The 26,410-nt window shown below is 39.4% G+C and overlaps 1 protein-coding gene across 4 annotated transcripts in view; it reads left to right on the top strand.

Annotated features, from left to right (window-relative positions):
- Positions 1–26,001, top strand: part of AOPEP (aminopeptidase O (putative)) — a 182,162-nt gene extending 156,161 nt beyond the window's left edge. For 2 of the 4 annotated variants that reach the window (XM_052701164.1, XM_052701161.1), the window contains exons 14-17: positions 2,761–2,877; positions 20,326–20,412; positions 22,330–22,474; positions 24,693–26,001. In XM_052701164.1, coding sequence (XP_052557124.1) covers positions 2,761–2,877; positions 20,326–20,412; positions 22,330–22,470 — 345 coding nt within the window. In that variant the 3' untranslated portion in view covers positions 22,471–22,474; positions 24,693–26,001. Of the gene's footprint in view, positions 1–2,760; positions 2,878–20,325; positions 20,413–22,329; positions 22,475–22,646; positions 23,461–24,692 lie in introns of those variants that run through there. The other 2 variants (XM_052701162.1, XM_052701165.1) reach the window with 2 other exon arrangements.
- The last annotated feature ends 409 nt before the right edge of the window (positions 26,002–26,410 follow it).

Here is a 26,410-nt window from a genome sequence, read left to right as displayed (position 1 = left end):
GATGGAAATTTTGTGTTTGGTGTGTTGTGGCTGTTTTTGGAATTTTTTCATCGTGGGAAGAGATTTCACACAGTGAAATTTATACTGTTGTATTTTGCTGTATCTTTATATAATTTTTACATACGTTAGATATTCAAGATGCGTTTGCCATAATGCCATAAATGAAAATGGCTTCATAATATCCAAAACAAATTAACTTGTTTTCTCTAGGATTTATGCTTTAGTGATGCTTAACAGCAAGGACCTCTTTGTATTAAGCGTAGGACCAACAATTGGAAAATCTGTGTGCACCCCAAACAATTTTCAAAATGCAAAAAATGAGAAGTAACAGGTGGATGGGACAAATAATGTGTGGTGGTAAGGAAAATGAAAAGTAATGGAACGAAACTTCAGATGTAACTTTGTGAAGTTATCTACAACCTTTGAAAATTTGCTTTGGAGACAAAGTTATTCATGTTGATTTATTTGAAAAAAAAAGAAGAATTCTAAATAATTTTGTAGCAGTCTGTGCCCTGGAACTTCATCTGAGCTTTCTGCCTGTTTCTTTAGGATAGTTTTTGTCTTACATAGACACTTTTGTATTAAAAAGGGAAAGGGGAAATGAAAGAAAACACGTTCTTCCTTTTATTTTTTGTTGGAAGGGAATGAGAGAACAAAATGTAAGAGCTGCACCCACTAGTGCCGGTTCAGTTACAGGTCTGACAGCTCTTCTGCTGGTGCCCACACCCACTCTCTCCATGTTTGCTAACTCTTAACTTGGACTTCAGTTAAACCATGGGCTACAGACTTGTGTGTGAAGTTTTGTCTCGGACACGTAGAAGGTGAAAAAATAACTGAAACTGTAGTCTTGGGAGTTTTTGCTCTGCAGTCTCACGTTCAGGAGAGGTAGGAGTTTGATTTGTAATTCTGAAAATTCCTCACCCATAATGCAGGATTAGACAGAGGTAAATTAAGGACATGGCTGATGCTTTGCTGCTTTGCTTTTGTTGGCTTATTTTACATTCTGTATGTTATCTTAGACAATAGCTGTCTGTTGCTGAATCTCTAATGCAGTTATATTGAGGATATGTAATACTTACTCTGTATATCCTCTAGCACACGTATATGTATATATGTATTCAATTCTATTGAATACAAAGCTATTCTACATTTCCAAAATTAAGTATTTTGCACCATTATCTTAGCAGGCAGATCTTTCTAAATAAGAAGTTACTTTTCCATGTGTGGTGTTCTGCAACATTTCAAATTTTATTAGTGTTCAGAATGAATTAAGTCTCCAAGCAGAACCGATTCCCAGAAGCTTTCCCAGTTTTGTTTTTTAATGTACCTCCCCATCCTTCCCAGGCAGCTACTTTTGGACCATACAATGCACATTCAACTTGGCACTTCAGGGGGTTGTTCTAAGATTGAAATAGTCAGTATTTGTAAGCAGCTGATGGTTATTATCCATTCCGTTTTGTTAGCAGGCGTGATTATCACTCAGAAAATGTTCCAGTAAGAGCCAGTAAGATGTAGAATTTTTTCAGTCCCTAAGATACAGGTTAAATAATAAAATAAATGGAATGGAAACTAATCTTAAATCCTAGAGCCTTCCTGTCTGCTTTATTCTGATTCAATACTAATGCTAAATTACGTCAGACTAAGAGGGAAGAAAATGTCATGTGGCTTTGTTGCTAATTATGATAATTTAGATACAACGAGGTGGGACAAGAGCATCTCCAAGTGGCATAAAATTGGAAACAGAGTTAAAATAACAGAATTTTTTTGCTCATTAGTCTGCCCGGAGGTATTAGAAGTAAAGCAGTATTGATTTCTTTTTCTGTGCAAAGGCTTCAGTACTTCCTGCCTTCCCCTTAGAATTCTGGTGCCCATCAAAACTGGATGAATAGTGGAAAATCTTTGGGGCATATGACATACTTCTGATGGATCATTCTGAACCCTGAATTTCCAATAAATGTTTCCTGGCAGCTGGTGTAATTTATTGCTGAGATTTGTTTGAATTATTTATTTGTTCATCCAGTAAGCCTTTTAAACTGAGCACTTAAGCGCTTGCTACATCAGACTATTAGTGTTTTTTGTTTTTTTAAGCTGCATTAGATTCAACTTTAAAACTAGTCAGGCAACTGTTGTGTATACACATATGTACACATATACTATGCGTGTACTATGTACTAGTGTGTACTATGGTCATAACTTTCATGTCATGTTTTCCGTGTGGTGGATAGCTCCTGACTCTTTGTGCTAGAATGTGCCTCAAAATGTGATGTTTTAGCATTGTTTTATGGGTCACTCATTTGTGTCAGGTTCATTAAATATATTGAGCAATTGCTCATGTAGCAGCTAGAAGTGCCACAATTATACAATCTGGTTGATTCCTGAAATGGTATAGTATAAATTATTCTCTTATTTTATTCCTTCCAAGCCCAAACAAAATGCAATTACGTAGCATATGTATTCCATAACAATCTTGGTTTAATAGGCTATGATTATGTCTCAGTTAGATAAACATAGTTTAGACCTGATCTAACTATATAGTAATAAAATATGTGGAAAATGTGTCTTAATTGGGCCCCATACACAGCCTTTCAGAATACAGATGCATAAAACCTGAGTTTTTTCAGGAATCTGCTGTAACTTCTTTCCATATTTCATGCATGCTGGAAGTACAGCGACTGTTGCAGTCTTGTTCTCTTTGATTTGTCTGTTTAATTGCTCAGTAAGTAGACCCCTGTTCACACACAGCATTTGTTTTTGTTTTAGCTGCTCCCAGACCAGCTGGTCTTACTTCTGGAGTATCTCCTGGAAGAGAAGACATTGTGTCCTAGAACACTGCAGCGCTTAGAGAAGACATACCAGCTCCGTGACCAGGATGCTGAGGTAAATCACTAAAAAAAGTCTCTTATAAAATAATTCATTGCATTGTTGACTGGGAATAATGATGATCCACTAAGAGCCAGGTTCATTCAATGTATATTCTGGAACTAAGTATTAAATTGCACGTGTTGAATTCCGGTTGCATTTCCATATGCCTTAATTGTCCACTGCTTTTGTGTGTGTGTCAGGAGTAAGTCCAGATGTGCTTGGATGCTGTAGTAGTAGGAGAAAATGCAACATAGATGTCATATACTATTGTATATATACTTCAGGCAACATGTTCACTCAAGTGCTACGTTTCACACTATTATGGTGAGTATGTATTAGATCTTAGCACATCTTAGTCCTCTGCATAGTCTCCAGGTGCAGCTGTGTCTGTTGCAGTCTAAAGTTGAGCTTCCACGTGGCTGACCCCTTTTGTTCCTCTATGGGCACTCCCAAGTCTCACTTGCAATTTTGAAAACTGTGCTTTCCAGAGTTTTTAAGAGTGAATCAGTTCTGTGCGGTTGCATGTAGTGTTAATAGTCACTGGGGAAAATACAATTTTATGTAATAGCATAAATGTGCCTCCGTCATGACAGACACACATCAGGCTGGTATGTGTTCCAAAGAACTTAATGTCTTAGAAGGTTTGGGAGCAAACCTGTACATTCTTCTTACTGCATGCAGTTCTGGCCACTTTGTGGTGTCTCAAGTTGGGAGAACTGTGAAAATTTAGACTACAAAACTTGCTGCTGAAAACTCCTTGAAATTAGTGCCTATTTGTATCAAGTTTTCAGGAGGGGAGACAGGAAGATGAGTTCAGTCATGGAAATAAAGGATGTATATCAAATGTTTAGATTTACGTATGTGTGTGTGCGTGTGTGTGTGTTTGTACCTTTTTTAAAAAGATTAGTTATGAAAGACCATGTAATCAAAATAATATGTAATGAGGGAGCTCAGTAAATAACATGGCTTTCAACTCTTGTTAATTAAAAACTACTGTGAAGACTGTGGAGAGTTGGTGTGCATAACTTACTCTGTTTTAATTGGAATTTTATGGCAATAATTAAAATTGAAGAAGAGAGCAAAATCCTTGTTACTCTTACAGTGAAACTGCTGACTAGATATTTATAAACATTTCAATCTGAATGTTATTGTCAAGATTTATTAAACAGAGGTCTAGCTTTTTCTCAGAAAAAAAAGGCAACATTTCAACTGTTTACTGTAACTTCTTTTATTGATACAAGTTTCCAAATGCCAGACTTGTTTTTAATTAGTACTTGAAGCAATGTTTCTATTTATAGGTATTATAATATATTTTAAACTCATTTGAATACCAGTGAAATGTTAGAGGTTCTACAATGGGAAGAGAAATAAATAGGGAGGTAGGTCAAAGCAATAGCTGTGGTGTTGCTGCTTCATGCCAGTGAATTCTTAGAACCTTAGGCCTCAAGCTTGAGCTTCTCAAGTTTTTCCTTTCTCTCTACTTTCATACTTATTTTCTTCTTTGCAGTGTCACATAAAAGTACAGAAAGTCTCTCTAAGACTTTTTTCTTCTATTAAAAAAAAATAATAATGAATTCAACCTTGGCAGAAGGAGTACAATCTTCGCTTCATTTTATGAAGTGAAGTCAAAGGCTTAGCAGATCTTCAAAGGTACAACTGAGGTAACATTACCATTAGCGTTTTACCAGTCATCAGATCACAGGCAGCTACAGTCCTTTAAAGGAGATGTTAGATTACACACTCTTCTGTATCTGAGGGAAGAGCCATTCATGCCTGTCGCTCCTGTATGTGCACGGAGGATTTTTCCTTTAAGGACCCTAATGACCCAGAGACAAAGAACTGCAGACCACACTAATAGCTTTTTTTTTGTCTAAATTTGGTTTGTAAAGACAGTTTAGTTACAATGATTCGACTGTGTTACTGAAGTTCAAATGCTGTTAGTACCTGGACATCAGAAATAGATACAAACATTTTTTAAAAAGTTGGCAGGCCAATAGAGAAAGCAAAAATCCTGTGATGGAGGTTTTATTCAGGGATTTTTGTAAGTTAAGTTGTCAGTTGTCAGCAAAAAGAAGTTAAAAAATAGAACCAGTTTTATTATTTTCAGGAAATATTGTTTATGTACACATTAATCTTCTAATAAAAATTAGCAATGATGTGGCCAGTAATATGTGAGAGTTGCGTGTAAAAAAAAGTATGTTATTTTGTATTAAGTTTCATCTTAAAACTTGTAAGTAAATATTGTCTGCATCCTTGGGAGTTGGAAGTCTTTTCATTATATGCTACAGTTAGCTAAAAGATCTTACTACAACATCAGAGGGGATATAAAGAAAAATATTTATATGTAATACTGTTTACTCTCATTATAGTGAGAATGTTTCAAGCTGGTTAGCACTAATGAGAAATAAAATCAAGGTTTTGAATGATCTCACTGTGTAGAATAAGTGTGTTGGGAGGAGTAGAGGGGGCAGTTGCTGGGTGGTTTTCACTGCTGGTGTGAAATAAGCCCTTCCCTCTGCCCTTTGCAGAAGGAGGGGAGTGTTTTGTTCTTCACTGGACACTGTAGCACCATGCTGAGAAAGTACTTGAAAGAGGCTGCATTGAGTATGGCTGGTGAGAAACAGGATACAGGTGCACTGGTCTTGTTTTCCATGGGAGTTATTTTACAGTTCTCTCATCCAGACTGCTGTGTAGCTCACTATGATCCATCCTTGAATTTCACAACTGATGCAAGAAAACTCATATCTGAGGAATGTCTTTTTGTCTATCATAATCACTGCATGAAACATCTTGGTTCCTGTTAAAGCTTTTGTATCCGTATTTCTGAAGTGCCTTTGTTTGGACTTTACTGTTCAATACAGTTGTAAAAATGTTTGTCCAGTCTTACCAATTTACGGGCCACATCTTGCTTCAGAGAGAGAAAGAGAATGTGCAGCAGGTTTCTCTTTCTCTGATCCATTTGTACCAACTAGGAAAGGAGAGAGACGTGAGCTAGCCTTCGCCTGGAAATTAACTGTTGAGGTCTTCTCAAGGAACACTGAGGTTACTTCAGATAACTCCTAGATTTTCCTCAGCAACTCAACTGTCCTCTTTCACATGAGATTTCACGACAGATTCACAGTTTCTGAGAAGAGGAGGACTCTCCCTCCTTGTACTAGTAAACTCTGCTTCCTGACAAAGACGCATTTAAATACTTCAGTTAAAAGCAAACAACAACAACAACAACAACAAAAAACAAACAAACAAAAAAAAATAAAACAAAAAACAAACAAAAAAAAACAGCCAAGGTTAGATAGCGTATTTCTGATTCACAGTCAAGAACAGATGCAGATCTTTCTGTGGTAGCAAGCTTTGAGCCTCCAGAGCCAGGATTGAGGTACCTGTGGTTTAACCATACTTCACACTGGACTGCATCCAGTCTTGGATAGTACAGGAGGCTCATACAGTGTTTGCACAGTGGCAACATTTGTCTTTCTTGCAGTGGGGGCCCCAAAACTGAACACAGCACTTGAGGTACATCCTCACCAGAACTGAACACAGATTTTAGTGAACTGAACATTGATTTTAGTGATTTTAGTATTTTACGTTAATTACTGCTTAATTCACATCTGTAATCTTAGTTTGGCAGATTATTTTTAGTAAGGTTCAACTCGTCATCCAGCAGGTTGGTGGGCAGCAGCAGATTTGGGGACAGCACTCTCTGTCACCTCTTAGTGGAAGGGTGCTATAAATAACAATTCCAACACTTCAAAGAGTGATTTAAGTTGGACTACCTCAGTTAGGCAGAAATGAAGGAACAAAGCTGAAGGTTTTGCATATAAGATCTTACCTAAACCTAATATCCAAGAGTGCAGTTTGGTATTGCACTTGAACAGCCTGTAACAGAGCCTGTAACAGTCTGTTCTGCACTTGAACAGCCAGGTAATTGAATGCCACTTAAACATTGCAGAATCATAGAATCATAGAATCACTGAGGTTTGAAAAGATCTACAAGATCATATAGTCCAATTGTCTGCCTATCACCAATAATTCCCACTAAAATACGTCCCACAGTACAATATCTGAATGTTCCCTGAACTCTCCTGAGCTTCCTCTCCTCCAGACAGAACAATCCCAGCTTTGTCAGCCACTCCTCAAAAGGCCTGTGCTTCAGACTCCTCGTCAGCTTCATTGCCCTTCTCTGGACAAGCTCCAGGGCCTTGACGCCTTTCTTGCAGTGAGGGCCCCAAAACTGAACACAGCACTTCACAGAATCACAGAATCACAGAACTGTAGGGGTTGGAAGGGACCTCCAGAGACCATCGAGTCCAACCCCCCTGCCAAAGCAGATTCCCTACACCAGGTTGTACTTGAGGTACAGCCTTACCGGAACTGAATACAGAGAGACAAATCACTTCCACGCTCCTGCTGCCAGCAACATTTCTGATACAAGTCAGGATGCTGTTGGCCCTCTTGGCCACCTGGACACATTGACTGACCATGTTCAGCTGAGCATAGACTAATACCCCCAGGTTTGTTTCCTCTACGCAGTCTTCCAGCCGCTCTGCCCCAAGCCTGTAGTATTGCCTGAGGTTGCTGTGGCCAAAGTGCAGGACCCAGCACTGGGTCTTGTTGCAGCTCATCCCATTGGCTTCAGCCCAGCTCTCCAGCCTGTCCAGATCCCTCTGTAGGCCTTTCTTCCCCCAGGCAGATCAAGTCTTCCTGCCTATTTGGTGTCATCTGCAAACTTACTGAGGGTGCACTCAGTGCTCTCATCCAGGTGGTCAGTAGTGATACTGAACAGGACAGACCCCAGCACTGACCTCTGGGGAACACCGCTTGTGACCGGTCGCCAGCTGGATTTGACTCCATTCACCACCAGACTCAGGGCCCGGCCATCCAGCCAGTAAACCCAGCAAGGAGTGTAGCTGTCCAAGCCATGGGCTGCCAGCTTCTGCAGGAGAATCCTGTGGGACACAGAGTTGAAGGCTTTGCTGAAGGTAGGCCGCATCAGCAGCTTTTCTCTCATCCACCAGGCAGGTCACTCGGTCATAGAAGGAGATCAGATGGTCCAGCAGGACCTGCCCTTCATGGACCTATGCTAGGCCTGATCCCCCAGTTGTCCTGCACATACCCTGTGATCTCCCTCAAGGCAATCTGCTCCATAACCTTCCCTGACACTGAGGTCAGGCTGACTGGCCTGTAGTTCCCTGGGTCCTCCTTACGATCCTTCTTGTAGATGGGAGTCACACTGGCAAGTCTCCAGTCTTCTGGAACCTCTCCAGTTGACCAGGAACGCTGATAGATGATGGAAAGCAGCTTCGCTAACACCTCTGTCTGCTCCCTTATCATCCTCGGGTGGATCCCATTAAGCCCATGAACCTGTAGCAGTCCAAGTGGAGTAGCAGATCCTTAACTGTTTCTACCTGAATTGTAAGAGATTTATTCTACTCCCCATCCAAGACTTCCTGGTCAAGGTATAGAGTACTCCAAGGATGACTGATCTGACTTTAAAAGCCAGACATAAAGAAGGCATGAGACATAAAGAAGGCACTTGAGAACCTCAGTCGTTTCCTTATCCACAACACACATTCCCCACTACATCCAATAAAGGACTGAGATTCTCCTTAGCCCTTCTCTTCCTGTTAAAATCTGAGAAGGCACAAAACTGCAAGTGTATTTTCTTGAGATCAAATTAACTGGCATAAATTATTTTAACTGAATATCCAGTATATCTTTAAAAAACTTTCTGAGAGCAATAGTGTTTCCAAAACTTAACGGCACTTTTCTATCAGCTCATTATGCCTTAAGGCCCTTGTCAGACAAGTGAGTGACAATTGCATGGAAGAATGGCTAAGTTTTAGATTTTTTTCTTCTTGTTCCGCCTTCTCTTACTGTGGTTGTTCATAGGCAGGCTGAATCTCCATGATGTATTGCAAGCTCTGTGTCCAAGATGAGCATTACGGAAGTCAGCTGCAGTGAAACAAAGATAACAATATTTATAGTTATAAAGCAACTACGTTTACGATCAGTACAGTAGGATAACAGAATTGAAGCCAGGTCTGAGATCCATTTTATTTTTTTCCTCTCCCTCCTCAGGTGATAGTTATGTGCATTAACTATGTGCATAGTTAATGAATATCTAACTTCAGGCAGAGCATAGAGTTAGTTTACTTGGAGAGTATTTAAATTCTCCTAAGCTTGGTGACACTTTTCTTGATAGGACTGTGCAAGCTTTAAGCGTAGGTTTTTGAGGGTTTATCTTTACAAAAATGTTTATTACAAATATCTAAGGACAACAAAAAAACAATTTGTGAATCTGCTAACAACCAGAAAATGACAGAATGGCTAAGGAGGAGAAAGATCTCAGGAGGTAACTGGTCCAGTCTCCCTATTCAAGCAGAGGATACTTAATGGAGGCTGCTGAGGAGAATATCCAGAAAAAAAAACCTCTGGTTATTTCTATTGCTTGTATTCTAATATCTTCACTTGATCAGGCAGAGGCCTGTAGTATGTACACCAGACTACAGGCTGTTTAAGTGGCTTTCAGAACAGTAACAAAGATGATAGGAAAAAAGTCATCAACACAGGAGAAGAAAGGTGGTGGATGTGTGTCAATCTTTCAATCCTATTTACAATCTGGCAGTATTTCTGCAAGTTTTACATGTCCATGAATTATTTAAAACCAAGTGATGGAAAAATGGCTTATGGATTAAGCAGAAAGATTTATGGTGTATTTCTCCAGAATTTTCATGATTGAGTTAGCTTTTCTTTCTTTCCTACTGCAGGCATATAAAATGTCTTGCTTGCACTGCATATGGAAAGTCTCTTTGTTAGGTAGAGTCTCTTTGTAGGGTAGAGGAAAAAGAGAGAAAAAAAGAGAGAGAAAAAAGATTGAGTAAAATGGGTTAAGATCATAATATTGCAAGTCATGTGAGTGACATAAAACAGTTCTCATACAGTTAATTTATTGTGCTTGAGGTCTCCATATGAGAACAAGGCTATGAAATGGTGGCATCTTATTACACTGACCGAAATCCAGTCATGCTAATACAGAGCATATAAGATGCTCAGCATCGTTGAAGAGTTGCGTTTAGGACAAAATAACTTATTTTCATTGGTCTTTCCTAATCAGTGAAATACTGACAAGCACAGAGGTACAACTGAAGTGATGTAGTATCTGAGTTGTTGCTTCCCATCTGGTAGTCAGTGAATTAAGCTGAGCACGTTCTCACACTGTATGGCTCAGCTCTTCTGCAGGTTGTTACTGAGCATTGTTGGAAGGCACCCTTACAGAATAGTGCTCTGTAGAGCGTAGTGTGAAACAGGAAAGGTCAGTCCATGCTAGCCAGCAGAAAAGATTCTGAGTGAGCTCTCCTTTCAGCTCATCTACGGCTAGGAATTTCTTGCCAGGTGTCCTTGGGGCAGGAGTTCAGGAGCAATTTCCAGCTTTTGAATTAGCATTGTGTACAAGTACCTCCATAGGCTTATTGTTCCTTGTTTACTAGGCTGCAGAGCAACATTTAGGTATGTTTCAGTTAGTTGCTGCAACGAAATTCAGGTATATATGTGATCCTTTCATGTAACTTGTGTGTGAATGATCAATTCAGTAGATGAAAAAATCAACAGCTTGATCTGACGACCATTTTATGGGATGCTACTTTCTTAAGAAAAAAGATAAGTGCATACAACTATTCATTGTTTCTGCAAGAGAGAAAATAAAGAAACTTTCTAATTTGTGTATACAGCTTGGTTTCAACTCAAGTCAGGAGGAGATGCCTTATTGTTTAAATGAGTATATGTTTTGTAGGACTGACAAAGTTGCTGTGAAAATGTATCACTGATGCAAAATACATTTTCACCAGTTCTTTTCTTTTTTAATGTTATATTCAGAGCACCATTTTGGCACTATAGATAGATAAGATTACTTTGAGGAATGTTTTATTTTTACTTAACAATTACTTAGGAGTTAGGAACTTAGAAAAAACTTACTCAGAACAGTCTGGCTGTGTCCTCAATTTGTTTCTGAAATCAAATTTGAGATTTTTGAGGTGCCATGATAATTAAATAGAAGAGAAAGAAGAGAGAAGTAATATGAGTTCTTACAAAGTAAAATCTGTGTACATCTGATACTTGTCATACTGATCACCACAGAAATATTAAATTTTATGCTGTCCTTCTCTTCATACCTCCTGTAGCAAATACCTAGAAAAGAATATATTGTCATTGTTGGAAATCTCTTTCATTTGGGCTAGTAAACTGAACAAAGAGAGTGAATATACTGTCTCCATTCCCTGGATGGGAAACATATTGACCAGAGCAGCAGCTGCTTTTCAGAAGATCCTCCATGACCTTGATTGTTTTGAATCTTCATCCTGTTCTTGTGTTGCAGTAAACTGTGGTTTGCAGACTCTTTGAGACATATGGTATAGCTGTTGCCACTGGTGAAGATAGTTTTTCACAAGAATACATTGCAGGAGCTGGATTTTAGTGGTGGTGATGGTTTTTGTATTTTTTCTTCCCCACAAAAAAAGGATCTCCAAGGATATGGCACTTGCTTTCCAATGATCAGGCTCAAAGTACAGTGTGAATCCAAAATAACTAGAACAAGGTGAAGATAAACACTTCCAGTAATGGTTGTTCCCTAGGGATGTCTCTGGCTCGTGTGCCTGTCATAACTGAGTTGATGTGCTGAAATGAATTTATAAGACTGTTCAAAGGGTAATTTCTAGTCACCATAATTTGGGTTTATTTTGATGCTTTGTGAAAATGATAAGAGCTTGAGAACAAAAAATCCCTCAACCAGCATTAGTTCTATGAAAGGCACATCAGAGCACAAGATTCATGGAGCACTGGAAAGAAATTTGCACCAGTCAGCACTCCTGATCTCCAGCCCTCCAAGAGCCAACAGCAACACTCCTCTTCCAAGTGATCTCATTTGCTGCTGGGTGGTATTCTCACTTTCCAAGCCCCTGCCTGGTGCTATTACCAATGCTGTTTGCTTATTCTCTGATTTTTTTTAACTGGTTTTAAAACTTAATTTCATAGTTATCTGGCAACTCAGCCCAACTTAGTGAGACTTGAAAAGGGGGGGGAGCTGGCAATAGGAGGGAAAGGTAAATTTTTATTTACCTGCTACTATACTATACTATACCTGCTACTATACTATGACTGTTATTTGTTCAAAGAATCCACAGAGGAAAGTAGTTCCTACTTTTCTGTATTCTGGAAAGGAGGATAATTGTCGTATCTGGTGTCTGGACTTCTGAAGTCAGTTTCAGAGATGATCTGAGGTGGGTGCATTTGTGTTATCTGAATTTTTATACAGTATTTCTGTGCAGGACAGTACAGAGCTAGCTCTGTAGTACAAACTACCTGGCCTAACCTTGAAATTTAAAAGATCTTTCTGTTTGTATATGTATGATAAATGCAATGATAGGAGCTGGGTTTAGTTCAAAAATACCAAAAAAGGCTCCTATCAGTGTAGTTTTCCCAAACGGATTCTTTTATTATAAAGCTGCTGACATGTTTCTTCTGTGGTGTATTACTATGGCCAACTGTGAACAAAACATGAAGATGTTTCTTTATTTTAAATAAACTCATACTACATCCAAACTGCTCATCAACTTGTCCTGCATACATAAATGCTGAAGCAAATGCAAGTTATCCTAGATCACAGGGCTGGAAAAAAAGTAGGGCATGACCGAGTTTATAAGCACAAGAGCCAGGGCAGTTCAAAATTGCTAACCCTAGCTGTTTCTGATGTCATCACCTTAGCTTCACAGATCTGGTCACACTGCTGAATCACTGATTTACAAATATGTGGATAAAATTTTGTCTTCTTTTAAATCTGTGCCATTAAAAAACCTTTGGGGCTGCAGTGCGCTGGAGTGCTATGTTCCAGGTGTTGCAAATGTTGCCCTGAGAAGCAAGAGTAGTTGTGCTGTCGGGGGCGAGGATCAAGAGAAAAGTATCACAAATTCAAAACATGGCGTAACATCTGTGCTCTGATTTCAGCAGTGAGTATGCTTCTTCTGAGCTTGTAAATCAGTACATATTTCTCTCAAGAGTTTTTTTTCTGGGGATTGGGAGAGGGATGTATATCATGTGCCTGTTCTGTGTTTTTAGAGTCAAAACTTTGTGTTTAATTCTTTTGAGAGTTGGAACCAAAGTTTTAAACTGTGCAGAACTAGAAGGATGTGAACACAGGTTTGAAGGTCTGGCTGTGAGTGACACCACGGAGAAACCAGGCAGCCATGTTGTTCATTGCCTGGAACAACCTGTTTCACCTGCAGCTCTAGACCCCAGCTGTGACAGTCATCTTGTTTGGAAATGGTCCAAGTTTGGGCCATTGTCACTAGGAAACCTAAGATAAAAGGAAGGCACTTTTTGCCTCCAATTGTGACAGGGAGAAGGTAGAGGAAAGTGGCGCATGCCAAGGAGCAACTTACTGTTGTGCTGATGCTTGCAGCAGCCTTTTCTTTTGCTGAAAAGGAGTAATAATTGGTAACAGAAGGAGGTGTGCCCCACATCAAACTCTGGAGATAGATTTCTGCTTCAGATGTGTGGGGTATGTTTATGTGCTTTTTCCTACTACAACATTTGGTTTTATAAGCCCAACTTGCTTTTATTTGTATTTAGAAATAGCTCATGTTGAAATACATTTGCAAGCACGATATGGGTAAAAACTGTATGAAGACTTGGCTGGGAGGCAGCCAGAAGAGACAGTGTGATGGGCAATATTGAATATTGCCTATATTCAGTATTGAATATGGAATATTGGTTGAAACCAATTCCAGTGTTGCAAAAATAAAATTACTGTAATACCGAAGGTATTACAGCCACTGTTGTCAGTAGGTATTTCAATTGTCAGAAGTGTCAAAGGGAATTTGGACAGGGTTGTACATCAGACAGAGACAGCTGTACTCATGTGATCATCAGGTGAAGTACAAGCTGAGACATGCAAACACACCTAAGGCTCTCTCACCTTGCTGACAGGGCTGTTTCCCCCATAATTGCTTGGTGGAGGCTTGCAGACCAAGGCTAGACCTGAGGCTAGGACCAGCTCTTCCTTCTCTCTTCTCTGAGGTCCTGGACCTCACCAACCCTAGCTGTTCCCTGACTCTCTGAATGCTATGCTGCTTCTCCTTCCACCTCACATAGGGCCAGTGCTACTGATGGAGTTGCTGGGGCCTGCTCCCCCCTAGTGCTGGGCCCTATCCTGGTGCCAGGACATCCTCAGCATTGCAGGTACAGGGAGGTGCAGGAGAGCAGAGCTGCCAGAAGGCAGTCCTGTGTCCAAGAGTGAGAAGCACCATGGCAAAGCTCAAAAGCTCAGCTCAACACATATCTCCAGTGAAGTTGTTCAAGTGGCAGCCGATGACATCACTTTTTCCATCTCCATCTTACTACAAGCTGTGAAACGTACTAGTGCTCCAGTCTGCTGAACAGGCAAAAAGGCTGGGGAAAGGGTAAGGGTTCCAGTGTAAGGAGTGCATTTATGGTTTTAATTAAGGCTGATTTTTAAAAGCCTTTGTTTTTCAATCTAAATGGTTTCACATGTTGTGTTGAGCAGTTCCTTACATCACATGGCACTACAATATAGGAGCTGTTTCCCCTGGAGCAGAGGCCACACCAACTTAGATGAAAATGTGGTGGAAAAGCACTTGGTGCAATGGGGACACTCTACCAGCAGGCACTGCTTAAAGCTGCCACACCACGTTGGTTCTAGTGCATGCCATTTTTGCACTTTCTTTACCTAACCTTGCTGTAAACTGTAATCGTACCATCACTTCATTGACCCATAGGAAGAGGAGGAACAGCCAGCTGCTGCTGTGTGCCAGTCTTCCGCTGAAAGGGAGAAGGAGGGGCAGGTAAAAGAGCACGTGGAATGGCAGTGTGAAGTGTCCTCTTGTAGCCAGAGATTCACAACAAGAGCTTTGATACTCAGAGAGAGGCACAGCCAGTGTGTTCTTTTAGGACGAATTGGACATGGCTTCTTCATCTCTCATTTTCTGCCTTCTTTTGCAAAACTTCTACAAACACAGATGTCACTGGTCACAGATGTGGCCCATATAGGCAGAAAAGTGTCTGCTCTCTAATTGGGAGCTCTATTTCTGAACTGTAGGTGGAGAAAAACAGGCATTTGTTTTTTTCTAAACAAGCTCTTGGTGTACTCTTCATTGATAAGGGCTGAACCTTTTCCCTGGGATGCTGCTCCCCAGTCAATAATATTCTAACCTTCCTGATCACAGAGACCAGCAGCAATGTGCTACACTTTGCTTGGATATCCTAAGCAGCATATTTTATGATTTTGAGGCTTCTGTGTGTTAATGTGGGAAAGAGTTTCCATGCTGATTGTGGAAAAGCATGGAATACTGTTTGCACTGGGGAAAACCAGACAAGAAGAACCTGGTCTGGTTGTTCTTCAGCAAGGCCTTGGCTCTTCCGCTAACTTTGTAAAAGTGAAATTTGGTTATAGCATGCAGGAGCGATTCAGTGGCCTGCAGCTGGAAGGGAGGTGAAGGCACAGAAAGGAAAGAAATGCCCACAGATTAGATTTATGAAGGAAAGGAGGTTCAAGCCTACGCCTGTTTGTTAGCTGGGGCTTTCGGGTACGCTGGGGCAGTTACAGCTCCACATGCTGCTAGTTGTCCCAAGCTTTGCAATTGGCCAAAGCACAGAAGTTGTTTTTGCAGACACAGATCATACAGCCCCTCTCTTCCCTCATGATAAACAGAATCAGTTGCAGCATGTTCCACCCACAGCCTCCATCAGAGCTGGTGAGGGTTGAAGGAGGGGGAGGACTTCAAGTTCTACGCCCCAACCACAAACATCCTTCATGATGTGCTATTGCTTCATCTGCGTGGAAGTAGCAATCATAAGGAGCAAAATAAACAAAGTAGTATCTCATGGTTATCAATATTACCAAGATCTTAGGTCTGGTATTCTATTGAAGTTAGATTTAAAGTAGCTTTAACAACCAGTTTGTTACTTAAGATTCTTAAGTATTTAAAGCAATACATAGTTGTCCTTAAAATGGCAAGTGTCTCCTGACAAAAATTTATTGATCAGCCCACCCACTGGTAGCTTAGGGTTTCCCAGATGATTATGCTCCTGCATATTGGACTGCTGATGGGTTAAGGTACTTGTGCTGGGGATAGAGCAAAATGACACTGTGATTGGGTGATTGTAATTGTCATGGTGCTGCATGTGCAATCAATGTCCAATAGAGGTCATGGTAGGGATCCCTCAGTTTCCTGTGAATGGGGTCCGACCAGCCATTCACTCCCTTAGCAGCAGTTCTTCTAGCATGGAAAGTGAAAAGCAGCGTAAGTAAGGCTGTGAGAAAGCATTACAGGTGTAAAACATAGCGTTAATTGAATCTTGACACTCTGAGGGTCTTAGGAACAAGAGTAGCTGTCAACACTGCTGGCTTCTGCAGTACTGTATCTGGATATGGTTTTGCTGGCCCTGCAGTTTTGATGGAGGATTGCGATTCACTTCCTGTTAAGTTACTTATGCACTGAACACTCAGTGAGTTTTTGGACCAAAACACAAGTTCATTAAAGCTGTTAGACAGCTTCTTTGCTCAGACTCCTGACAGACCTTTGGCATACACAGAAATTCCAATTTCAGACTCCTTGTCAGAGTGATGAATCCGTTCTGTTTGCATTCACTAGGTTTTTGGCTATTGAGTACATTCTTCTCAGACTGTCAATCTGATATTCTGTCAGCTACAGTTGTAACACAGCAGTTTCATTGCTTCCAAGCTCATTTAGCATCCCTGATCATCTTTCTTTTTCTCTGTAAATGTTTGTGAAACCAGATTTACATACTAAAGCATGTACATCTTATGGTTTAGAGGGTGGAATGCTCATGTGAAATGCAGGCTGTATTAAATGTTACTGATACAACCTGAATGGTGTGTAAAGAGCAGTTATTTTAGCTGTTCTTAAATCTTTGCTCTTAAAATGATAGAAGGGGATTAAAAAATATATCATTAAGCCTATTTTGCCCAGTAGTATGTGACATTGTTACTTAATTGTCTGAAAATAATGTTTGGATCCAATTTACTTGTAAATAGGAAGAAATGGAAAAGAAATAATTTCAAATGGAACAGAACAGCATTCTGGTGCTCTGGAGATGCCACATTCCTTCTTGTTAATTAAAGCTAATCTATAGAAAGACATCATCGTTTTCCAGAAAGTTTTGTTGTGTTTTTTTTTTTTTTCTAAATTAGACCAGAATCTGGCATCTGAGACTGTTTAATTAACATTTACAATTCTAGTTGTTAAAACATATTCTTTTTTCAATCAAGTCTGAACTCATGATTTATAAAGATCACATATGCTTCCTTTAATAAAGGTTCCACCTTGGTTGACAATAACTCTTATTGTATTTCACATTACACTGTTTTTTAGGATCTCTAAGTGTGTTGGTTTTGTTCTGAGATTTGGATTTGTTGTCTCATGGTGTCTTTTAAATTGGATCCAGCTATTAGTAAAATGTACTCATCTTCCCTGAAGTTAGTCTCCTATTCTGCAGACCAAGAGCTGAGTACAACTCCTGTTTTCTCTTCTATTTTCAATTCTCACCTCTTCTTCTATTCTCTCTTAAGGTCATGGCTTAGATTATTTGCTTTCTAAATCTTATTTGTAGACCTCAGAAGTAAAATATTTATTTTTTGCTTGTGTATATATGATTGGGAATATAAGCAAGCTAGATCATTACAGTATAATATAAAGCTTTCTGGGAGGGTATTTGTTTTTAGGTATGCCTGATTATTTGTGTGAAGCTCAGGAGAGTAACGCAGATTAGACAAAGAAAGTTATCAGCTGGGTCAGAAGATAAAAATTATATAAATAATATATAGTTCTACAGATACATTACTGTGGGCTTTTCTTTTGAAAGTGGAGTCACATACTTGATGCCTGACGTGAGTTTACTCCATCAGCTTCAAGCACCATTTACAAGAAGATGGTGGCCCAGACTGTTAGAACAAAAGGATTGTCTTAGAGCTAGATTATCAGTGAATTTTATGTAAGTATTTATTTCATTTGAAATGCTATGTAGATTTTACTATGTCTGAACATTATTATTTTGCTTTTAAAACATTTTGTACTGCACTGTCAAAATACAGGTGGTATTTGAGTTGCACATAATATTCTGTGATTCTGTGTATTTTTCTTGAAGTGAAAATAAAAGTTAATATGAGACTACAGGAAGTGGTCCTAACCTGGGCAGTCTGTGCTATCTGGCAGTAGCAGCCCTTCAGAGTGTTTTGCCTAGAGATAGCCAGTACGCAGATCTTGATGCAGTTATTTTTGTAGAAACATATCAGTGAGTTTTCAGATGTCAAACCTGAGAAAGTGGCTTGTCTGAGTGTCTTCCTGACACTGAGCTGAAGCTCAGAAATGCACAGTTGAGATTTGGGGTGACTTAAAACCTCAGGGGAGATTTGAAGGAATTAAAGGGGGGGGTGCATTAGGGATCAGAGGTGCAACCAGGCCTCTCCTGGGCAGAGCAGTTCTGAGCCACTTCCAGCTTTGGCAGATGGTGCTTTCAGTTGCCAGGCAGCAGGATCATTGGAGAGGTGGCAGGTGCTGCTGAGGTTCTACTGAAGGCAGTGCATGCTACCAGCAGCAGTGGGAAGGGTAGCTGTGAATCACTTCTCAGGTCGAGTTGGCCCCAGGTAGCCAGCCAGAATGACATATGGTGTGCATGTCTGCACCATGCAGGAGAGAACAGAGAAATCACAGAGAGGGAATTTGGAGAAGACTGATGAATTCTTATTTTCACCACTATATATTGGCTTCTGAGAGAAAAGGAAGAGCCAAGAAGAGCTTACACAGGATGTGGTATGGGTTAGCTCAGCCCTACCACAATAATTTCTTTCAGAATTTCCTTCTGACACTGGTTTGGGCTGCTCACATGACACATACGTTACACTGCAAAGCTAAGGGGCTCAGCTTACTTCTGCTCTGAGCAATGGATGAGACATCAGGAACCAAAATTATTTTTTCCATCCTCCTCTTATAAGACTAAAATTGTCATGTGTGTGTTATGAGCCTAAAGGCATGGACTACAAAAGAAAAAATGGTTCTTTATAATACTCAGGTCCAAGAAGAGACTACATTTGCTGTGTTATGCAGCAGCCTATGTGCCACGTAGTCCGTTTCTGCTCCAGCCACACTCCAGGTCTCCTTGGCACTGCCATGCCCTCCTGCACACTGTCTTGGCGCTGCCGCATTGCTCCCCAAAATGCACCCACAGGCCAGCTGTACTGCTGATTGCTTTTGTGGGCCTGTCAGCAGCAGCTGATGCTCCTGCAGTGTTTGGCACCATGGCAGTGCAGGGGCTTTTTGGGAAGCAGGAGGTAGACGTGTAATCTGAGGATAGCAGACATGCTGCTCCTGCCCCAGCTGGCAGCTGTCCAGCATGGCAGGGCTGGGGTTGTGCCAGGATTTGTAATGACCTTGAGAAAAATAGAAAGAAAAGTGTGTGCAGTCCCAAATCTCACTCAGTGTTTTCCTTTCAAACTTTATTGCTAGGAGCAGGAACCCAATGGAGGAAGGAATGATTAAGGAAAGGACACAGCTTCATTTTTCCATCTTTTGCAAAGTGATGGGAATTCAAGTAATCAGACAGTGACAGAAGGGTATGGCAGACCTGCACTGTGTGAGGTAGTGGGCACATTCACCCTGTAGCTTTGCTCTGCTCTCTATGCAGATATTGTGGTTCTAACCAGGAAAAATAGTGTTGAGAACTGACTTCTGCACTGTGCAAACCAGGTGCCTGAGCTGTTTTTGAAATTCAGACATGATGTCCTCTGACTTTGTCCTGTAGGACAAAGGGGAAAAAATACTAAGAGCACTTACATTATAAATGCTGACTATCAGAACAAAGGCTGAAACAAGAGGAGCAGAAGAGTGGTTTTGTTTTGTTTGTTTTTGTTTTGTTTTTTGTTGTTGTTGTTTTGTTTTTTGTTGTTTTTTGTATTTGTTTTTTTCCTTTGGGCTCAATGCTGAGTCAGAAATAGAGTAAAAGCCTTCAGACTGATTAGTGCATACAGCTGAGGAAGCCATGCAAAGTAATGCTTGTGCTGCAGGAGTGATAAAGAACAGAAAGTTAAAAACAGCAAAAAGTATGTGCTTTTCAAAGGCATGTTCATTCTACTTAAACATAAATTTATTTCAGTTGTGATTTCCTTGAAAACTTTAATACTGTTTGTTACAATGTGTTAATAACTGGTGTTCCTCTGTGTGGTAGAACAGCCTAGCTTTTTGAGTTCATACAGATTTGTATACAGAAGATGCTTCAAGTTGGTGCTAAAATACAGATTATTTCACTAATCTAGAATTAGATGTACATTTTCTGGTCTTGTGGGGTTCCAAATGCAAGAACGACACAGATAAAATTTATTTTCTTTTTTTTTTTTTAATTTGTTTTTCTTTTTCTCTTTTTTTTTTTCTCTTTCCATAGGTTCGTCATCGGTGGTGTGAACTTGTTGTTAAACACAAATATGTGTCTGGATATGGAGATATTGAGAAATTTCTCAGAGAAGATCAGGTCAGTTGGATTTAATCAGCATCTTCAAAATAATCACCTTTCACACCTTCTTGAAACCAGTAGTGTGACACTAAAAGCTTGTTTTATTGCATCTACTTGCTACAGTTGAAATGCAGAATAAGTATTCAGTTTTTCTGTTTCCTTAAGCTCTATAATTTAAGGAATCTACCAACATGTTGATCAGCTCCACTAAAGCATGCTAATCTTACGGTAGCTGGTAAAATATGGTATATTCTCTCCCACTGCTTCCATTATATGCAAGCCAGAGGAAAAAGCTATGCTAGGAAAATGATATAACAACATAATTTATGACAACAATATATATTGTGCTGTTGAGCATATTTTAATCATATGGAAGGATGCAGATATGCACCATCGGAAAGGGGAGAACATCATCAAGTTCACACAAACATATTGATTTTCTTTATGTTTGGAACAAATATGGTTATAAATAAGTACAAATGTTTACCGGGAAAGAAATTTTGCAACATTTTTTTTCATGTAATCTTCAATACCTTTCACTGAGTTTATTCCAACAGTAGAAACAATTTATGGCACAACCAGATTCTGGAATCATTCCAACTCAAATCAGAGTGATTGCGTATCCTTCCTGATAATGAGAAACTTGGAAATATTTTATTAAGTCTGGGAAAAATGCAAATGTGGCTATTGAATTCTCTCCAGGATTACAAAAGATCAGAATGTTTGTTGCATTTTAATCTTAAGGTTTAGGGAAAAAATATTAATACTGGGTAGAAAAGCTAATTTCTATTTGAAACAAAATTCCATTGTTTTGACATTGACCATAAAAACAACCCAAACCCAGCTCCAAGCAGTGTGATCTCCAGCTGCAGATCCTGGAAATCAGAGCTTTGGGTGTCAGGATGCAGGACAGTGTGGTTAGGGCACTGTCACATCATCTGGCAGGCTTATGTCTGACCGAGACTGCTTCCTTTGATTATTATTTTTAATCAGTGTTAGATTATAAATTCCACTATTAAAGCTTAATTTTTAATCTCACCAGTCAATCTTAGAAATTGTGAGAAACAGTATTACAAACTGTGTTTTTCAATATTATTCCTCTTTTTCCTCTCTTGCAACTGTCCAAGCATTAAGTAAAACTGTAGAAGCTAATGTGCTATGCTGCTAATGTTTCATGTAATCCGGTTTTGATAAGTGCAGTTTAATACTTGAATCAAATTATAATTTGATTAAAAGCTTCTATCTTCAGAAGAGAGAGAGGGGAAAAAAAAGCTTTGCCTGATGCATTTCCCATGAAATTAGCCAGTGCTTTGCTACCTGCTATCAAAGGGGCCCACATCTTACTCCCACATGTTCGGCTGTCTGGTTTTGTTCAGGATGAGCACTAAGAGACATAATCCTGACAGAAGGTTCAGCCACGTCTCAGATGTCAATAAGAAAGTCTGAAACACAGACCTGGCCACACATTCTTGATTTTGAGTTACAGAATTGCCAGGTGGGAATTCTGGAGTGGGTGTTCCAGCTGATGTGCCCTTTATTAGTGTATGTGGAAACGTCTCAGTTGGAAAGAAAATGTGTATCCTGTTGAAGGAAGGACAAGCTGGTTTCCTAAGGGGCATTTGGAAATATTTCAGGTAGTGGTTAAAAGAAAACAGATTTCAACTTCAAAAGTGGCAAGAAAAATGGGGCGAGAAAACACTTTCTTGTCATGACGTTTCTTAAATTAATATTCTTTTTTTCACTCTCAACACAACACATAGGCAATCTTAGGCCACAGAGAGCTAGCGAAAAACTGCATTCTGGGGAAAGTTATGCTATAGAATATAAGGCCTTTTCTGTGGTGTTTTTGAATTAAATGAGTATTTGGAGGCCAACAAAATGAAAACCATCCAACTAGTCATAACAGGATGACTGTATGTTATGTTCTTCTTTCAGGCAATGGGTGTGTATCTCTATGGTGAATTAATGGTGAATGAAGATGCCAAACAACAAGAACTTGCATACAAATGCTTTGCTGCAGCACAAGAACAAATGGATATGTCCTCAGCCGAAGTGGTGGCAGAGATGTTATTTTGAAGAGGTGAATTTTCTTTTTAAATTAAAAATGTTGATCTGCCTCAAAAAGGAAGAATATGCAGAGCTCACAAAACATAGTAAACCTTGGCATATCACAGAACTTGTGGCTGCTTAGCTCAAGAAGTAACTCTTGTTTAAATATCTTCTTTTTATTAATTATTTTTTTTTTTTTTAAGCTCAGCTGCTGGAGTGTGAGTTAGATGTATAGGCACTTGCTGGAGAGCGTGGAAATGCTTTGCTGTAAACTTTGTGCTGGATGTACGAAGGGCAGTTGTAAGTCAGAATGGCCAGGAAAGGCCAGGTTCCACCTACAATTGTTTTCTATTCTGTATTCTTAACTCTGTCTACAGCATACTGTATGACAAGCATTTCTGTTTAACAAAGCACGTGCTGATTGTACAGGTAGTACAGGTCTTTGAAAAGAATGTGAGCCCCAAATGGAAGTTGTTCTCACATGATTCAGATTTGGTTTGAAGTGCACAGTTTGTTCTTCACAACTATGTAGAGTGTAGTCAGGTGTTTGGAGACTGGTTATAAGATAAGAGTAGCCTTAGCATAAAGATGCTGGTTAATGTCATACAGAATCTAATTTGTTTCTGAAATTAATATAGAAAATTCAGTAAAGAAGCAAAATTGCAACAAATATTCACAAAATAAAGATTGCTGTAGAAGGAGGTTATAAATTATTATTTGCAAAGATATTCACTATCTGTCAGTCTATTTGAATTGCTTCTCAGTGTTTGTACATGTATTAAACACGAAGCTAAATAGGATTAGTGAATATCTAATCCAGTATACCTCACATTTTTGCTTCATGATATAGCTCACCTGACAGACTGATTGCCTTGACTTTGGTTTCAGAATTAAGGCTTCTAATTTAGCAAAACCATTTTTTTCTAATTGGTACTTAGTAGGAATCTTGATTACTTTTTCCCTCCTATTCAAGCCTGTACATGTGGCATTACTTGAATGTAAGTTCCACTTGAATTCGTTGCAGCAGATGCCATGAATACAAGTTTGTTTATAAACAGTTCTGTATATGTCTGTCTATACATGTTCTGTATAGGCAAGCAATATGTCTGTTTGAAAACCTTTGTGGGAAATGTGGTGGAGACTGAAGAGTGCAAGGGTAGCAGTTATGAGGAGAAGATTGCCTTCTAAATAAATAGACCTACGGGACTCACTTACATGGTCTCCCAGTTATCAGGGGCGCACAGTAATTGGAGTTACATACAACATTTTACAATCTGGTAGATGCCAGGAATAGGAAGATGTAGTTTGTTCCGGTACTACAATACTTGGCACCATCTTTCTATATTTCTCTAAATAGTGACATAAACTTTTCTACAACTTCTGGTGGTAAGTATCTGTCTAGCACAGGAATATTATATATTAGCTATGCACAATAGTCTAGAATTGCTGTTTGACTTTTTAGACAGATTAGAAATGCATAGTGAGCTATAAAATAAAAGCTAAAGTGCCACTAGGAATTTGTCTGTGTGACTGCACAGGCTTCTTTTAATGTTGTGGTTGTTTGGGTTCCTGGCATGATGATTTGTGAGTTAAGATTAAAATCACATTGCCAGGGATTACCACATAGCCATGACCACAGCTGCTACTCTGAAAATGACTGTAACTATCTGATAACACGTACACTGTGGCATCCTCTCCATCCATTAAACAAAAAAGTCCAAAGAGGAAAGGAGCAGACGCATCATGGAAGAATCTCATCTGATAATTAATGGTACTGAGACGGAGACCTCTCTGGCGAGGTGCAGAGCTTAGCTGATTGGTGAACAGTGATTGTTTCCCTCTTTGTTCACAGTGGCTAAGTTCTGCACCTGAAGAGAAGGTGAGATGAGGATGTTTCTTAAGTGTCAGCCTGCGCAGGGTGGAGACCATTTGCTACTTGACGGGCAGCTTTGCAATTAATGCTGGTGTGCCAAATACTGTGTGGAGTGGCTAAGAGGCAGAGGCAGTTGGAGAGGACCAAAGACATTCTTTTTTAGTTGAAAATAAACAGCACTCCTTCTGTCTGACTGCAAAAATAGGGTATTTCCTACAGTAACATGGTTACAGAGCTTTTCTAAAGGTCAGAGGAAATTAGTGTTTGTGATGTTAAACTGGAATTATCTGTAAAGCTTTGTTTTGTAGGCTCTTCTTCAGTGTATACTCCCGTGTTTTCTCTGCAGCTGTAGCTTAGTACTGTGTATCGTTTGCAGGAAATGGTTGTTTCCGACTGGAGCTGCCACTTACGGCTACTGCTGTTGTGCCGAGCATGGATGGACCCGTCCTCCGGTGCCTACTGAGCTGATATCAGTTCTGATTTTACATACTGGCTCAGTTCAGCAGGAACAGGAGTCGAGCCCTAAAGCAAAAAAATATATATATAATAAAAATTAAAATTAAAATTAAGAAAAATATAGATGTGCCTTTTCTAAGAGCCTTTGAAAAATGTTGTTATTGTTTTCTATATAAAATCAAGTTAGTGTACATTATGATGTCCTGACGTTAAACACCATACTCTTAAGGTGGAAAAGCTACCTCAGTACTGTTTAGAGAACTATTGGCTTGTGACAAGAGGTATGTGGACATGTATAATATTGCACAGCATTACCCTGATAACGCCTCCAGCATTATTTTCAGAGTAACCTGCTAATAACTGGGGAAATTGCTTGTTCTTTGGCTCTTCTGTGTCTTCTCTGAACATTGTTGTGGTACCTCTAAGGAAATCTCCCTTCCCAATGCTCAGAGTTCTATCGCAGAAGATGTAGCGGGAAACAGTGCATTTAAAATACAAATTCAGCTTTGTTAACATTGTAACCACAGTTATGCTCTGCTAGTAACCTAAAAAAAATAACATTTCAAAATAAGGAATACAGAGATACTGCTTTATTTTTACGGAATAATAACTTTCACTGCTCTTTCCGTTACAGGAAAGATCACAGAGAAATTCATTTAATCTATCTCCTACTAAATCTCGGTGGTGTAGGATTTCCTTGACCCAAGACATCAAAAGAAGGATTAAGTGACTGCTAAAACAATCAGCTGACAGAAACATTTACCTTTCAGTATTTGTTTTCCAGAGGCTCACTGTAAACAAGAACAGGTAAAAATGCAGAGACACAAACCGGCTTTATACACACAAACACACACTCTATTGTGGCTCTAGGTAGTCCTTACAATACATTTTGACAGGAATTGATGAAACTTTATTCTGTACTTAAGATTTTGTTTTAACTTCTACACCACTTCAGAAAGTTACATAAAATCAGCTGGATGGTAGAGTGGGGAGATTAATTAGAAGATGGAATAATCTCTGGAAGATGACCAGCCATTGATACGGTGATGGAATGGGACTGAAAGAGAGATTAAAATTTTGTTCCTGTCTTGGTAAGGTTAACTTCTACCAGAAATGTACCTCTCAAATTCTGGAAATATCTTCTACAGCCCTGTTCTACTCCTTTTTTCTTCACTCTGTACACTATTGCTTTAAATCTAATTCTTGTAACAATAAATATGTTTTTCAAATATGTGTAGTTTCTCCATTGAATAGTAGTTCAAAGTTAGTTTGTAAACCAAAAAAGAAAAAAAAAAAAGCAACATTTCAAATTCCACAGTAAGACAGAAGAAGCCAAATGTGGTTAATAGATATTAACAAGAAAAATTACACTGGAAAAGTCCAGTGCATGCAGTTTCTTAAAAGCCTACCTCAGTGAAGACATGAGCCCAAGGAGTCCCATTCCTCTATACTTCGCCTGCTTCCTCACATCCTCTCTACGGGTACAATGTTGTCACCTGAATTACAGATCAGGCAGCACCTTCTGAATGTAGAGGAGTTGGGAAATCTATCAAATGCATGCTGATATACTGCAATTGTAATTGTAAAATATTCTTGTAATGCAGTTACACTCACAAATGTATTAAGGGATCCCATCTT

Source organism: Tympanuchus pallidicinctus, unplaced genomic scaffold (genome assembly GCF_026119805.1).
Source record: "Tympanuchus pallidicinctus isolate F22 unplaced genomic scaffold, pur_lepc_1.0 scaffold4, whole genome shotgun sequence".
In the NCBI taxonomy this organism is placed as follows: domain Eukaryota; kingdom Metazoa; phylum Chordata; class Aves; order Galliformes; family Phasianidae; genus Tympanuchus; species Tympanuchus pallidicinctus.
Note: the sequence above shows the minus strand (reverse complement) of the source record. Positions and strands in the feature narration are given on the sequence as shown.